The sequence below is a fragment of the Salvia miltiorrhiza genome, chromosome 1 (assembly GCF_028751815.1).
Source record: "Salvia miltiorrhiza cultivar Shanhuang (shh) chromosome 1, IMPLAD_Smil_shh, whole genome shotgun sequence".
NCBI lineage: Eukaryota > Viridiplantae > Streptophyta > Magnoliopsida > Lamiales > Lamiaceae > Salvia > Salvia miltiorrhiza.
In genome coordinates, this window is record NC_080387.1 from 19,625,803 (window position 1) to 19,642,151 (window position 16,349).

The 16,349-nt window shown below is 34.2% G+C and overlaps 1 protein-coding gene across 1 annotated transcript; it reads right to left on the minus strand.

The window, feature by feature from the left end:
• Positions 1-12,747: 12,747 nt before the first annotated feature.
• LOC130993934 (uncharacterized) lies at positions 12,748-15,729 on the minus strand. The gene is made up of 2 exons (XM_057918994.1): positions 15,026-15,729; positions 12,748-12,928 (listed from the first exon to the last, which is right to left on the minus strand). Exons 1-2 carry the CDS (start codon positions 15,727-15,729, stop codon positions 12,748-12,750), a joined length of 885 nt encoding a protein of 294 aa, XP_057774977.1.
• Between the last annotated feature and the right edge of the window lie 620 nt (positions 15,730-16,349).

Here is a 16,349-nt window from a genome sequence, read left to right on the forward strand (position 1 = left end):
TAAAAGTAAGAAAGACTTCTTACTACACCTCTAAAACCAAAAAAAAAAAAAGAGAGGATTATTAGTGTTTTATAATCCAAACTTTTCACATTTTTTCTTAAGATTTTCTGAATTTTCATTTTCTCTTAATAATAAATATCGGCTATATATATATATATATATATATATATATATATATATATAAAAAGGACCCTAGAACCCTTGAAAGCATAACAGAGCAGATTAAGGATCGAGTCTCATTTTCTCTTAAAAATCAAATTTTTAGCATTTTGTATAAAATATTTTGAATTTTCGGTTTCTCTTAAAAAATTCTGTATTTTCAGCGTTTTCTATAAGATGTCTCGAACTTTTTTCCTCCCTAATAAACCTTGAACTTTCATCACTTTTCAAAACTTCTTAAATTGATTGCAGTCAAGCTGTGAATCTTATACCACTAAGTTTTAATTTGAGACTTCTCTGGCGAAATGAATCATCTTTCGATCACCAAATTTTATGTAGCGGAACATTTTATAAATATTGAAACTTCGGGGTTGTGTAGGAGAAAACATTTTATAAATATTTTACGGAAAAATGCTAAAAGTTTGAGATATTTTATGAAAAACCCTGAAAGTTTAAAATTTTTAATAGAAAACAAAAGTTTGAGACGTTATAAAAAATACTGAAAGCTCGGAACATAAAACACTCTCTATCCAAAATAAAAATTAAGACTAAAAAACGCACCCTATCCATTTTTTTTAAGTGTTAATACATATGAATAGCCAAAAATATAATTATACAAACTTATAAAGTCACACATATAAATGGATAACAAAGTAGCTATTTTGCAATGAAAAAATTATTTTACTCATGTGATAGTGATATAAAGTAATGAAATGTTATATATTTGTTACCTAAATCAAACACAACAAACACGTCTAGTGCTCCATTTTTGCTGCCATGCATGGGGAAGTTAATTGCTTTCAATTTTTTCTTTTGTTCCAAATATTTGCTGCAAAAAAGTGTTTGCTTTGAATTTTTGCTTGGCTGTAACTTCTCCTATAGCTCCTTAACAGCTCCTGTGCTTATTAATACACTTAATTGAATTAAATTCATTCTTCCTTTGTGTATAGTTGGTTTGATTTTTTTTCCTTTTAACAAGTAGCATTTGCATTCCGTGCAATACACTGAAAATATTTTTATATTAATATAAAATTAATACCAACTCAAATATTATACTCCATCTGTCCCGCGAATCTTGAATCAATTCTTTTCGGCACGGGAATTAAGAAAATAATATTTCGCGTGTTAAGTGTAGTAGGTGAAAAAGTAAAAAGGTGAATAAAGGAGATTTTTGTTGCCAAAAAAAGAAAATGACTCAAGATTCGTGAGACGGTCGAAAAAGAAAAGTGACTCAAGATTCGTGGGGACGGATGAAGTATTATAAATATGATAAAAAAATAATTTTAAAGGAATATATTTAAGTTGATATATATTTTTGTAATTTCTTACCCACTTTGTCGCCACTTTTTCTTTCTTCCGCAGTCACAAAGTGTGCATGAAAAAAAGTTGTACATTCTATTGGGTTATGTGCTGTAAATTCTCATGAGTTTTGTAGATTGGTTGTTGATGTGGAGTGGGGTATCCTCATTTGCTTTTGCAGCTATTGTATAAAGTGTAACAAAGAATGATTTCATAGATGCAAGTGATTTTTTTTTTTTTCAGACAATTTAATTTAGGAGTCGTTATACATCGAAGGTCCTGGATTTCGATCTGACTTGATTACAGTTAAAACAAATTTTTTTTTTCCATCGGGGTTTTATTTTTTCTATAACTTTCAATTGTAAATAAAATTAATAATGTAAATATTGACTGTGTTTTGATTTTCTGGAAAAAATTGAATTCTGTTGAACTTAAAAACCGCCTATCATTTAAAATGTTTATATGGCCTATGATACTGAAATACACATGTATTATTATTATTATTTAGATTATTCGTATATAAAGTATTCAACTTTCATAAAAAAATTATTTAACATACAAATTTTAAAATATAGCGTGATAAGATTGAACTATTGATTTAATCTGATTTTGTTATCAATCGAGATTTCGACCAATTAAATTTACTGTTGATATGATGGCTAGACAAATAATTGACGTGACATAATCGATGGAGGAATAAAATGACGTCTGTGATGGTACATCCAAACCACTATAAGAAAGTATGTAAATTCAGATTATTCGGCTACTTATGTCAGTAGTAAATTTTGTCATAATCTCGATTGGTATTAAAATCAGATTAAATCAATAGTTCAGTAATAATTGCACTAATTTTTAAAGGTTATATGTAAAATAAGAATTTAATTTAAAAAGTTCAATAATTATCACACTACCTCCTTATAAAATTTGTATACAAAATCAAAATTAGATGAATATTCAATAATTTATAAATAATTAATCCTTATTTTTCCCAAATTTTTTTATCATGAACTTGTAAAACCTAATGCCAAATAAAAAAACTAGTAAGGCTTTCCACCGAAAGAAAAATGGAAGAAGAAAATGATGAATAAGAGGATTATAAATAGTGTATTAAGATCAAGACTGAAAGAGATAGGAAGGACAAATATATGATTTTTTATTTTCTTGAATAATTTGATTTAATGTTATTTAGAAAATTATGATGTTTTGATTAAATTCCAAAATCTTAAATTGATGATGATATGCCAAAGTTCCAATCTAAAAGATAGCTCATCGATTTGGAAACGTGTTTTTTATGTTTACAGAATATCAGTTTGGTGAGTGAGATGATGGATCAGCAGGACAGTCTTTAAGATCAGTTTGAAGAACAGAAGTGTTCTTAGTGTACTAGCTAGGAGATCAACCGATAGGAGATAAAATATTCCACGTAAGCCCCAAAATCAGATAAAGGAAAAACAGAGTCAACCTACGAGGCATGACAAAGCATAGAAGACATTTTTGACATTAAATGAGTATCTTTCTTTTCTAGAAGAAAGTACAACCTACACGATGTCAACATCGTCAGCATACGAAACTGCATAATCCTAACATAGTCATCTGTCACACTCCAATTCTTGAAAGAATAAATATAATCAAGGTGCAACTAATTCATAGAAATAAACAAGGGTAAAACCTTGTTGAAATCGAACAATAGGATAGCAAGTCGGGCTACGCCCCCTTTAGATCACAAGTTTTATTTCATGCTTCTGATAACCGACATTCATTAACATAAACTAGGAATTTAGAGTCTAAATTCAACCAAAAATGTCATTCGAAATATAACACTAAAGTCTTAAGTTGAGAAAACAAAAGTCAAATAAGAGTTATTGCTACAACGGATTGAGTAGGGATAAGGAGCGGGTCAGATAGGGGAAGGGCGCGGGTCGGGTCTGAGTAAGTAAAGTATATTTATCGTGACCAAAAATAACAATTATTGTGTAAAAAATAACATTTTACAAACATTACATTTCTTCATGTTAAGTATTATTTTTTATCACAACAATAATTACTTCAAATTATACATATTTTGAAACATTACCTTTTTTTTTCATATCAATAATTATTTTTTCTTACGATAATAATTATTTGACCAAATAAGTACAAGTTCTCTGCCTCTGTAATTCACACCGCCACCATGCCCTTCACTATAGTCTCCACGTTCATGCCGCCTCCCCATCCAATCAGCGCGCCCCTGCACCGCGCTCGTGCAGTTAAGCCACCTGTTGGCACGCCCTTAGCTCTACGTCCGTGCTCTCGGCCACTCCTGTCCTATCACATGGAGGATCGGATCGGGTCAGATCCATCTCTTGGATATTCCGATTGTTAATATGATGATTTTGAAAGGTTTATGGTGAGGGTCAATGTTGTTTCTTCAAGTAGCCATATTACACTTTTATTATGGGATTGTGAGTGTGTTCAACTGTTGGAAAAAAAAGAAAGGAATTAATGATGTCACTACTAAGGTAGTAATTGAACAATTTTAATTTGAGGCAGTCTTCGGTACATTCATTCGCATTGTGCAGATGGATCCTCCCCGACCCAGAACCCCATGCCCACCTCGTTCAACCCAGTCCATTTTTTTTCCGCTTTGTTTCATCTAATTATTATATGCAAATGATACTTTTACTAAAAACAAATGACACTTTTGTGAATAGCAAATGCTATCGTACACATAAAACATGATATAAAATGATATTTTTTTAACCACGATTTTGATACTCTTCTTAAATGAAAATTATACTTCACAAATTATAATTTTTATAAAATCAAATGATATTTTTTATGAAAATAAATGACACCTTTAATGCAAGCAAATGTCACTATTAGTTAAAAAAATGATACTTTTCAAAAATGTCGAGGAAAAAAAATGTAATAACCCGCTCTTTTAATTATATTAAAACCAGTAATGCAATAATTAATTATTGCATCTTTCAGTAATTATCTATGACTCGACTTCAGCTTATGATTTTGAATTGAAATATATATATTATTGGAAGCAGAGTTATTATTTTATTTATGTCTGTTAGCTTCGCGTGAGAAACCGCGATAAGGATTATTGAGACAATCAATAATTTTTTATTTCAGATTTATAACTGACTTAGTAAAGTCATATTATTTAATGGAAATGTTATTTCTATTATTATTTATAATTACTATTATTATTATTACTTAAGTCGTGAATTTATTCCGACTTGTGAAGAGAATTAAATCTGCAGATTTAATTTAGATTTATTTTACAGTCTATCGATACAAACAAGCAAGTAATCAGATATCGAGCATATACACAAACACGAGATAGAATATTTTAGATTTAGAAATTCGAAGACATAAGAATTTTTATTTCATTATTCACCACATCCCATTTTACAACATATCTACCTAAGCATGTAAATGTTGAGTGCAAAGAAAGGAAAAGTGTATGTGTGTGTGTGCAAAAATCTGCAGCACCCTTTCCTTTTCCCTATGCCAGCTGCCCACCCCTCCAATCCCATTCTCCCTACCTCCTACCAATTCCTTAGCATACTCAAGTGTGCAGCCAACATCCTTTCTCTATTAGCTTCAACTTCAGCCGACAAACTCCCTCATTCACTCACAGTCACTGCTCGACAATCCTGCTGCCAACTTGAACAAGGTGAGACTTGGCTTTAATTCCCACCTTTCTTCATGTTCTCACCTGCATTTATTGAAGAACAACGACTGTAAATCATTTCAGCCATTCCAGTTAACACCTCAACACTTGAAGAAGTGAGAGAAAGATAGTTCATTCATTACTCTGCCAAACTGCTAGATTATCTCAGTTCATTCAACAACATTCACTCTCATTTTCACCAAGAGATTACCGAAACGCAACGGAGCCCAAACCCATCTCCGCCAAGTCTTCAAGAAGGTAACCTTGGTTTAATTCCCCACCTCCTGCCATGTGTTTTCCCCTGCATTATTTAAGAGAGAACACCATGATTCTATTTCAGCTTTGGTTCATTCGATTCATTAGCTCAACCACAATAGTCAACAACACATTTCAAGGTAATTACTCAGCCCCATAGTATATTCCATCACACATTTTCTGCATCCAAGCATGATAGTCAAACAAAACCAATGCATTGCGTAAGAATGAACATAGCAGTACTCCCACGAAGAACCGGCAACATATAACCTTTCACAGACTATGGCTTTCACACCATAGCCTTATCATCTCAGCAGTAGCTAAACCACGAGTCTCATAACAGAGTATAGACCAACACAGAGAAACCTTTTTATAGTAGCTAAAGAGGGAGAGTAAGAAACTTAGCTTTAGAAGGAGGGGGGGAGAGGGAGCAGCTGACGGCTCTGCTCAAAGCGGCTCTGAGTTAGGGGCGACGAGCGAATGAGACCACTCGACAGGCAGATGGGCAGAATCTGACTTCGATGACAGCCTACGGCTGCAGCAGAGGAGACTCGGCGTCAGAGGCAGAACGCAACCTCACCGAAACTCGAAGATCATAGAGGTGGATGGCAAAGCAGGAGGGGTGGCCTCACTCTTAAGCAACGGCCATCCGCCAAATTTCAGAAGTGGAGGCGGCGGCGGCGGTTTTGGATTCTGGGAAATTAGGGCTTCTCAAGTGGGTCTCTTCACTAAATTGAGAGGAGAGGGTGAGAGATGGCAGTACAGCTTCGCCAGACCTCAGAGTGGCGACAACAACGGCCGCTCGCCGGTTGCATGGTGACGGCGGCGAAGGCGGGTTTGATGTCAGAAAAAAGAAAGGCTAGGGCTTCGTGGTCTCTGTCGATTTAGGGGGAAGGAATTCATGAAGAGGGGAAGCTCATGATCGGCACCCTCGACCGGCATGGCCGCGCCGGAGATGCGGCAGCGGAAGCACCGGCGAAGGGCAGATCGAGTGAGAAGGGAGAGAGAGACATTCTGATTTGTGTGTGTGTGTATGTGTGTGTGTGTGAGAGAGAGAGAGAGAGAGAGACCGAGTTAGGGAGGAATAAGGGAGAGTTGGGCCACTCCATGGGCCTTTTCTTTTTAATAGATTTGGGTCTGCTTTTTAAATTGTTTGGGCCTCCTTAATTATTTCATTGGGCCGACTGTATTTGATTATTCGAGCCCAACTATTTTTATTCAGTAAATGAGCTCCTATTTTAATCCAGTTGGGCCAAATTCATTTTAATTATATGAGTTGCCCTTAATTGGTTCATCGTGGATTAATTATTCTTTTATTGATTGAGCCAGATTTATTTAATTATTCTGCCCAAATTTAATTATTTTACTTGGGCTCCAGATTTATATATATGAATTGTAATTATTTATTTTTAATTCAAGCCCACTCTTAATTAATTATTAGGTTGTATTATGTTGAGCCATTTAATTATTTGACTTATATTATTACTTCAATTCATATTTGTTTAGCCCAGTTAATTAGACGCAACTGCCCAGTTACGATTAATTCTTACGAGATTACTAAGCGAATGAGCCGACTTCGCTATTTTCTTTTAATCGATTAAATAGAGCGAGATCTTTTAATTCTCACGTGGGTCAGAACACCTTGCGATTAACGGACTAATTATGGTCATTTATCCGACCTCGTGCGACGAGCCTTATTTAAGTTATTTATTTTATTTAATCCGAGAGTTAGGATTAATAGTAGAATTTCTCGGCTATTAAGTCGGAATAATTAATCATGCATAAGAGAGTCATGCATAATTAATTTCACATTCTCATTAATCGAGGATTCTCTTCGAACACATATCTTATATTATATTCTCGCAATTAAGGTCAAGCGCGAGAGTAATTACTAGGCAAGAGCTACTGCACCACAACAAGAGTTGCCAGCAGGTGGGTTTTATTTTTATATATATATCAAATGATTTAAATGTTACATTTGAGCAAGTTATTTTGTTGCAAAATCTCTTAATTGAAAATTATTTCAAATATTGTCTTGCCATAAATGTTTAAATTTTAGTATGATATCTATCTGCAATTATAATCGAATTCGGGTCCTGAGCAGTTGATAGCTATCCTGCCAGGACTAGTGTACACCAGTGACCGTGAGTCATCGAGCGGGTTGGCCAGTCAAGTGTCCGTGAGAGGTGGCCACCTCTCCGGCACACAACTTCAGATATGATAGATTACAAGAGAACTTAGACTGATCAGTCGAACTTTAAGAATCACGAATGACTTTAGTAGGCTTGGGCTCTTTTAACGAAAACTCCATTGTTGTACTGTTTATGATGGCATGACAATTTACAATTTATTTAGCATGTATTTTTATACTTAGGCATACGTATCCACTGAGTACTTTCGTACTCAACCCTGCATATATTCTTAAATGTGCAGGTTGAGCAGCTGCCGGTGGTGATGAAGTGACGAGCGGAACCCTTTTGTCTTAGTTTTATGTAATAATGAACTCTGGGGATACATGTCTTCATACATGTATTCAGAACCCTTATTCCGCTGCGTACTCAGAAGTCTTATGTTATTTTGGCTAAGTTGGAGTTATCCGAACTTATTAGTCTATTTGAGTCAATATGACTAAACCTCCATTATATTATAAATGTTCCTTGGTTAACAACGATTAAATATGATCCTTCCTTATTTATTTACCACCTTTCTATCCCCGGTTCTAATCTCCCTCCCTTAGTCACGGTTTCCCCGGCTTAATTATCCTTAATTGGGTCTGATCGTGACTAAAAAGGACAGAATTGAACTGAACGATTCAGACAAGCCGCATGTGCAACCGAATGTACATGAGAGTTTACGTTTAAATTTTTTCTTTTTATTGAATTTGGGTGAAATGAATGCTCCAGTGATCGTCCATTTCCCTTGTCACCCTGCCCTGAGCAGCGGATTCCATTCTTTGATGGCTTCGTTAGCAAGGCTATTTGCCAATTCTCTTGATCAAATAAGGATTTTGAGATCATAATTGAACAACATTTTTAGGACAATAGTAATTCAATGTAGAGGAAATAGATTTCGATTTAATTTGGAATCGGCATAAACTATCAAGAACTATTTTTTTTTTCTCCAATTTTTTTAGGGCTATATGATGATATTATTATTTATAGGAAACTAATTTAAGAGCTTTATTTATATTTTTATTGTTGTTTAAATATGGAGGCTATAAAAACAAAAAGTGGAATACAATATTCATATAGATAATCTCTATCTACCATCATATGATTATTTAAATATTTATTCTACTAATAAAAAAAATCATTTTTGGAAATGTATAACTCCTCTCTAGGAAATGAAATGGAAAACTTTAATTGGACCAATTGTGGGCTAAAGGCTCAGCCATAATTGAATAATATGGGACTTGGCCCAATATATGTTTCCTTTTGTTATTAGACTAGTATAGCTATCCCGTGCGATGCACGGGAATTATTATAATTACATAAAATAGTAAAAAAAGTAATTAACATTAAATTATATACCATATATAATTAATTATGAGAAATTCATTTATAAATTGTAAATTATAAAATTTAAGTAGTTAAATCATTCACTTGTGTTTCATCAAGCAAGACAATGCGTTCGATGGACCGTAAATAATATTTTTATATCGTATTCGATTATAAAAGATCAAATGGGAAAAGAATAAAAGGGAGAATAAAGAAAATAATTTTGTAGTTTAAAACTTCAAAATGTTATAAATATTTAATTTTAAATATATATATATAGGGTTAGGTTCAATGAAAAATGCCTAAATGTAAGAAAGAAGAGAGAAGTAATCTCATCCGTTGATCTTATCTAATGTAACGGACATGATTTATTCACGCCATGTTCAACGGATTTTTTCGTTGAACATTCGTGAACATATACAATATTTTTGGGGGTTCTGGGTTTCGACCCCTCATATGTTCAACGAAAAAAATCCGTTGAACATGACGTGAATAAATCATGTCCGTTAGATTAGATAAGATCAACGGATTAGATTACTTCTCTCTTCTTTCTTACATTTAGGCCTTCTTCATTGAACTTTAGCCTATATATATATATATATATATATATATATATATCAAATTAAAGATTATGATAATTTGATATGTATGTTGAATATTTAACCATTAGTCAAATTACATTGTAATTGAAAAAAAAAAAGAGGAAAAAAGAAAAAAAAAAATATAGGATTGAATGTGACTTGTGAAAGAAAAATATGCATTTTGGAGTAGCAAAAAATTGTTTTTAAAAAAAACTAACACTAAAAAGCATCCGTTAAATTTGTCCTTTTATTATATAGATATAGATATATATAAATTGATGTCATATTTTTTCTATGGATAAAAGATCTTAAAAATAAAAATAAAATTGAAATAAAGTTAATTAAATAAAATCAAAATATAAACAATACAAAAAAAATAAAATAAACTAAAACGTAAAAGATAATATCCATAACTAATAAGAGTGATAAAAAAAATTATTTTGAGTTATATATATATATATATATATATCAAATTAAAGCTCTTATCATGATCTATAATTCTATAATTTGATATTTATTTTAAATATTTTATCATGAGTTAAATTATACAATTTTTAGAAAGTAGAGAAAAGATAAAAAACAATAAAGAAATAGAAAAATAGTAAAAAAGTGTAGTGAAAAGAAAAAGAAGTGGAACGAAAACATGCTTGCTAAAAAATAGGAAATTTGTTTTTTAAAATTTGGCGGGAAAAAATAGCCGTTAAACTGTCTTTTTATATATTATATAGATTAATGGCCATTTGAAGGAGAAACGCAAAATCTTAAGCTTATACCATAAATCAGAATAGTACCTACGTAACGTACGCACAGGGATCCACTAAAATCAAGCAATTCTATATGTATGATCTACTGAATTATTATTATTATTATTATTATTATTATTATTATTATTATTATTATTATTATTATTATTATTATTATTATTATTATTATTATTATTATTATTATTATTATTATTATTATTTTATTTTTATTATTATTATTATTATTATTATTATTATTATTATTATTATTAATTTAGTAATTTTACAAAAGAAAATTATTGAAATATGTTAAAAGCATATTCATACGCCCATGTACAATATATACTAGTATGCTCGTACGTGCGATGTACGACGAGGATGTGAGAAATGGCATTTTAAATAAATAAATATAAACACTAAACATAATCAAAATATAAACAACTGTAATTTTTTTTTTTAAAAAAAATGTTTTTTAAGAATGTTTTTTTTTAAATGTTTTTAAAAATGTTTTTTTTTTAATCACACTAGTTACTTAATAAAGAACCTTAATCTAAAAACATATAAATTTTTAAGGGCTAATTCGCTCTAAATCCTTAAACTATAGTCATTTTTCGTTTTTTTTCCCCTCAATCTTTGAACTTCCCACAAAAAAAATCAAACTATTGATTTTTCCTAATTTTCCCATGACGAATTTTTCGGCCAAATGCCAAATTCGATCACACGTGGAATCGAAATTAACTGACGTGGGCACGCCGGATACTTAATAAAACGACGTAGTATCTATTGTACATAAACGGCGTGATTTCTTGCTTGTTCTTCAATTAAAATTAGGGCTCGCGCGCTTTAACCCTCATTCAACAAATCTCACGAATTCTACGAAATCTTGCAAGGATTGAAGAAAATTTCTTGTGCTTTTACTTTAACTGAAGAATTCGCAGCTATTGATGGGGTTGAATCGCTCTTTCGGCAGCTCCACCACTAGGGATGGCAATGAGCCGGATCTGGACCGGATTCTGCTTGGTCCAGATCCAGATCCGGATTTTTTGACTTAGGCCCAGATCCGGTCCAGATCCAATGAATCCAAAAAAATGAGATCCAAGTCCAAATCCATAAGATCCACAGGGTCTCGGGTCCAGACCCGGATCCATACTTTTTGTCTTCTAAATTAAATTTATAAATCTTAAATTAATCCCAAATAAAATTATAATTATTGTCTAGATTTTCCACAATTATTCAAAATAAATGAATTAACCATATTCTATAAAAATATTATCGAAGTTTAATAACAATAAGAATATAATAATCAAGTACTAAATAACAGTGGAACAATGTGTCCTCTATTTTACATAGAAAAAAGAAAATTAGTGTTATCAATAATAATAATAATAATAATAATAATAATAATAATAATAATAATAATAATAATAATAATGAAAACTAAAATTTAAATTAAAATAAAAGTAAAATATTACCTTTAATTGCATTATATATTATTTATGAAAAGAGATATATAGATTAGTCATAGATATCAGATTAGAGTTAGATAAAAATAAATAACATTATATATATTTTTATATATAAATGGATCCATGGACCGGATCTGGGTCTCAAATTTTTTGCTCCAGATCCAGATCCGGAAATTATAGGAATAACCCAGATCCGGTCCAGATCCATTGGGTCCATTTTTCCTAAGGTCCAGATCCTAAAAAATGGATATGGATATGCGGATCTGGATCGGGTCCAGGATCCATTGCCATCTCTATCCACCACAAAATACTATTTGGAGATAAATCAAGAGAAGATGTGTAATTGCTCGTTGCCTGCCGTGATTTTGGAGTCGAGGACGCCGACCAATCCGTTCCGACGTTATTATTGTTGTGGATACCATCACAAGATGAGTCATTAGCTTGAATTTGTGAGCAATTTTCTTGTGATTTCTCTTTTGGCAGTACCTGCGAGTTATTGTGTTAATTTGTGAGCAATTTTCTTGTTTTAAAGGAACTTGACTGTAGATTTTTCTATTGAATTGATCCAAAAATGTCATCATTCCAAAAAGGGTGTGTGAACAAAGTTTGTCATGAAAGAGATATGGCAGAAGAAGAAATTGAAGTATTGAGGAATGATTTGGAAAAATTGAAATGTCATTACAAGCTACTGAAAGTGATGATGATTTGTTTCCTCATTTATTGGGCAATAGTGTGGAATTAGTTTGTTGTAGTGTTAAGTTTTTTTAACTTGTGCTGAATGAAGTTAACTCATTCAAATTTTATGATTTTAGGCTATGTATTTAAGGGTTCAATCTTAATGTAATGAATGATGTTATGCCCTTGTACCTTTTGAACTTAAGTTTATGTAATGAAGGATGTTATCCCCTTGTACCTTCTGATTTTAATATACTCTCTTAAGTTTATATTCCAATGAAAGAAGATGAATTTAGACTAAAATCATGTCCATTAAACCAACCTCAAAGTGAAGCAACTGTTTGGTACAAAAGCTATCCAAATACCAGCCACAAAATGGGCATAAATTAAATCATCCAAAAGAGAGTATTAAACATCACTACTGCTATTACAAAATATGGAAGCTGGATTAAGTCTCCAATATGAAAATGCTTCATGATGGCCAACTTTCTTGTATTTGAACTTCAGTGGTTGTAATTTCAGAAGTAGTTCCACTGCTCGATCTTGTCCTTCGTGGGTTAACAAATTGAACTCCTCGAGAACCTCCTTTCTGCCATTAAATGAAAAATGTGGTTATTAGGTTGTTGATACTTAATCTTACAAGTGAAATCAATGGACAAGAATATATATTGTACCTTGAAGTATATGTTTCCAGTTTCTGTAAACACAATGGAGCCCACACCTTTTCTTGCTATGGCTCTTTCTCTTGTTACAACCTTGTCCTTTCTTTTTGGGGCTGAGGATGTAGAGCCTTTTTCAATGGTCTGTTCCAGAGGCTTCTTAGCTTTAGGTGGCCTGCCTCTTGATGCGTCTTCGACTTTTGGGCCATTTGGCCCTATTTTTCTCTCTATTTGTGTCAGTTCAGGTCTGTCTAGGGGAAAATAAAGTTGTTGAGGAAGGAAGGTCCAGTGGAGCGGAAACGGAAAGAATGTGGTTGGAATGGGCATTACCAAGCCTAGATTGCTAAGTCATGTTTACCAGCATGGAGCTTCGGCCGCAGTACCTCTCCAGTCTAACTTGGGGCATGGGAACCTGAAGCAACCCACCTGGTATGAATCAAACCGAAGAAAGCAATCCGTCTGACCACTACTATGCGAAGCAGACAGCCAAAGCCAGAAAAGGAAAGTAAATCCCGAAGATTTGGAGGAAGGATGGAGAAGAACGAAGAAGGAGCTGGAAGAATCTGGAAGAAGGGGAAGTTTGACTACAGCATGCAGCTGGAAGCTATCTTCAATCGGATCAATCAAAGATTGAGATAAAAAAGGAAAGAAGATCTCGATGAAGATATGAAGCTGGCGCAGCTAGGGTTAGACCTTCACCGATTGGCAGTATAAAAGGTTGAAGATGTGCAACGTGAAGAAGCTCTTGGCACCCTTTTTAAACTCCGTTTTATTTTAGTTTACTACTTTAATTCGCCGTGTGTGGCATGCAAAACAATTTATATTCCAGTTTGATTTCCTATTTCCGTTGTGTTTTCATTCGAACAAGATTCAAGGCTCGTAGCCTTAGGTATTATTTTATCTTAATCAAGTATTTCCTTTTGTTTACATGATGTGTTTTATTCATTTTGCATTTATGAATTCTGCTATGTGTGAGTAGTTCCTTAGGTGAGGTTTTAGGGGTGGAAATAATTGTTGTCAACATGTAAACATTCGTGAGGCATTTGTTCTTTCGGTTGAATCTCGTGGTTCCGGAAGGATCTGTTCGAAACCATGGGCAGTAGGAGCCTAACGGGTGATCTCCGTTCGGTAAAACGCTGCCCATGTCAAGCAAAGGCCAGGGTGTGACAACCGGTATACCCAAGACCGAGTAGCTGAGCAGAGTCAACAAAAGGCATTGTAGATTCAGACGGTGGGGAAAGGATTGATGGGATACACTGTCCTTCTCCAGTCTTGGGCTTCTCTAGAGACTATCCATCAACTGTGACGAGGCATAAAGCCATGGTTATCAAACGAGGAAAGCAATCTATGCACCGTAGCATGTCTATGACTGGTCGGCTAACAAGCCGGAAATGGTTGTGCCTAGGAGGCATATGTCACTCAAAGTGCGGAGTTGGGGACCTCGGGAGAGAAGGTTGGTGAGGGTCATACTTGGTGAGTAACGGGTATGACTACTATCTAAGGAGGAGTGAAGCACTGCCTTGTGACCGGGGAATGTGTGACCTTCGGACCAAGTGACCACAATGGGATCAACCATCCTAAATGTGAAGTATAACCCCTTGAAACGCCCCAATGTCTTTGGGCCACGCCTTGGGTTTATATGGACCATGGACGGATTATCAGTATGCCTATGACCGAACGAATGTTGACAACAGTTATGACCTAACCAAATAACCTCACCCCTTTGTTATTATTGATCTTGTTAATTTCTTGTGCATAGTATACAGATTGAGACCTGTGATACCTCAGCTTGTCGTTGGAGAACAAAGTGGTTCCTCACTCCCTACGGGATTCGACCCTACACTTACCACTAAGACTGAGTTCTTGTTGTGGGACGTAGGAACGTGTATTGTCTGTACTGGGCATACACAAGTATTTTGCCCGCACCGCACGACGGGTGTGTGTCACCTCTCTTTTTCTCCTCTCGCAGTTGTTTCTCTACAACCTCGTTCTTACATGTATGGGTGTTATGCCCAGGCTGAAAACACCTCCTACATGTCATGGTCACTCCATTCTTCTTGAGCTTGTTGGTGTCATTTGGGTTTACTTCATCCGAATCCCTCTTCCTTTTCAGCTTTGGCCTACCCGGCATCCTCCTTATGTGTGGTGGAAGCACTGTGTAGCCCTCAACATCCGGCCACATCTTCTTCCCATATAAAGATTCTAAACCAAATGCATATGCCAATATATATCTCTTAATAGTATAGTACTCATGAACGTATGCAACCGGATCCACTTTCAAGAATGTTAAGGCAGCTATGGCATGCATACATGGAATTCCATTTAATTCCCAAACTCTACATGTGCATGTCCTAGACTTTATCACAACCACAAATTTGTCATCATGGTGATGAACTTCAAATTTTCCACCCATGGCCGGATGTACTTGACAGTTCCTACTATGCATTTTCAGATTTTCAAGTTTTTTCCTAATTTGTAGGCAGATAGAATCTTTCCAATTTTCAAGAATACTCAACTTCTTAACCTGCCTTTCCATTAAGGAGCATCTTATATCCTCAAGCATATATATGATAAGCTTACCTCTAGCATTCACAACATACCCATTAAACGTCTCGGATACGTTGTTATCAATCATATCACAAACAGGAGATAGGGATATGAATGCCTTACAGAACTTGTTAGGGCCCCTCTCAAGGAAATTATCATGGGCATCCTCACTTTCTTGCTTCATCTTCTCGAGGGCAGCCTTTTACTCCTCAACGTAGGTACTCCTACAAGCTTTCCAAAATAGATTTTTAAGTGTACCTCCCTTATGTTGCTTTTTCCAATTGGAGTATACATGTCTAGCGCAATTGCGATGTTCGGGAAATGGTGCAAGGGAGGTCACAACATTTATCAAACCCTTCATAGAAAATATACAAGTTAGAAGACAAACTAAACCAAATAATAATGGAAAAAAAGGAATAAGGCGGCCTCTAACCTTTTGTTGGTCACTTATGAAAGTGAACCCATTCCCATCCGTAATCCCAAGGTCTTCAAGTAGAATTTTCTGAAACCACGTCCAATTTTCTTTGTTTTCAACTTCGACAAAGGCCCAGGATATTGGAAATATTTGGTTGTTTCCATCATTTGCTATTGCACATAATAATATCCCCCCAAGTGTGTTTTCAAGAATGCGCCATCAAGTCCTATTATTGAATGACAACCATAGCTGAATCCCTTCGTCAATGCACTAAACCGATATATAAACCCCTGAATACAACCCCATCACCTATCATCAACTGGAATCTGCCTTCCCTATCAACCCGTTGTAATTCAGCTATGTATCTTCTCAATGAGAATAGTGTTGCT

Coding starts and splice junctions, on each gene's coding strand:
- LOC130993934 (XM_057918994.1), bottom strand. CDS start 15,729: ATGAAGCAAGAAAGTGAGGATGCCCATGATAATTTCCTTGAGAGGGGC. Junction 12,929..15,025: donor GTGACCATGACATGTAGGAG/GTGTTTTCAGCC, acceptor ATTTAATGGCAG/AAAGGAGGTTCTCGAGGAGT.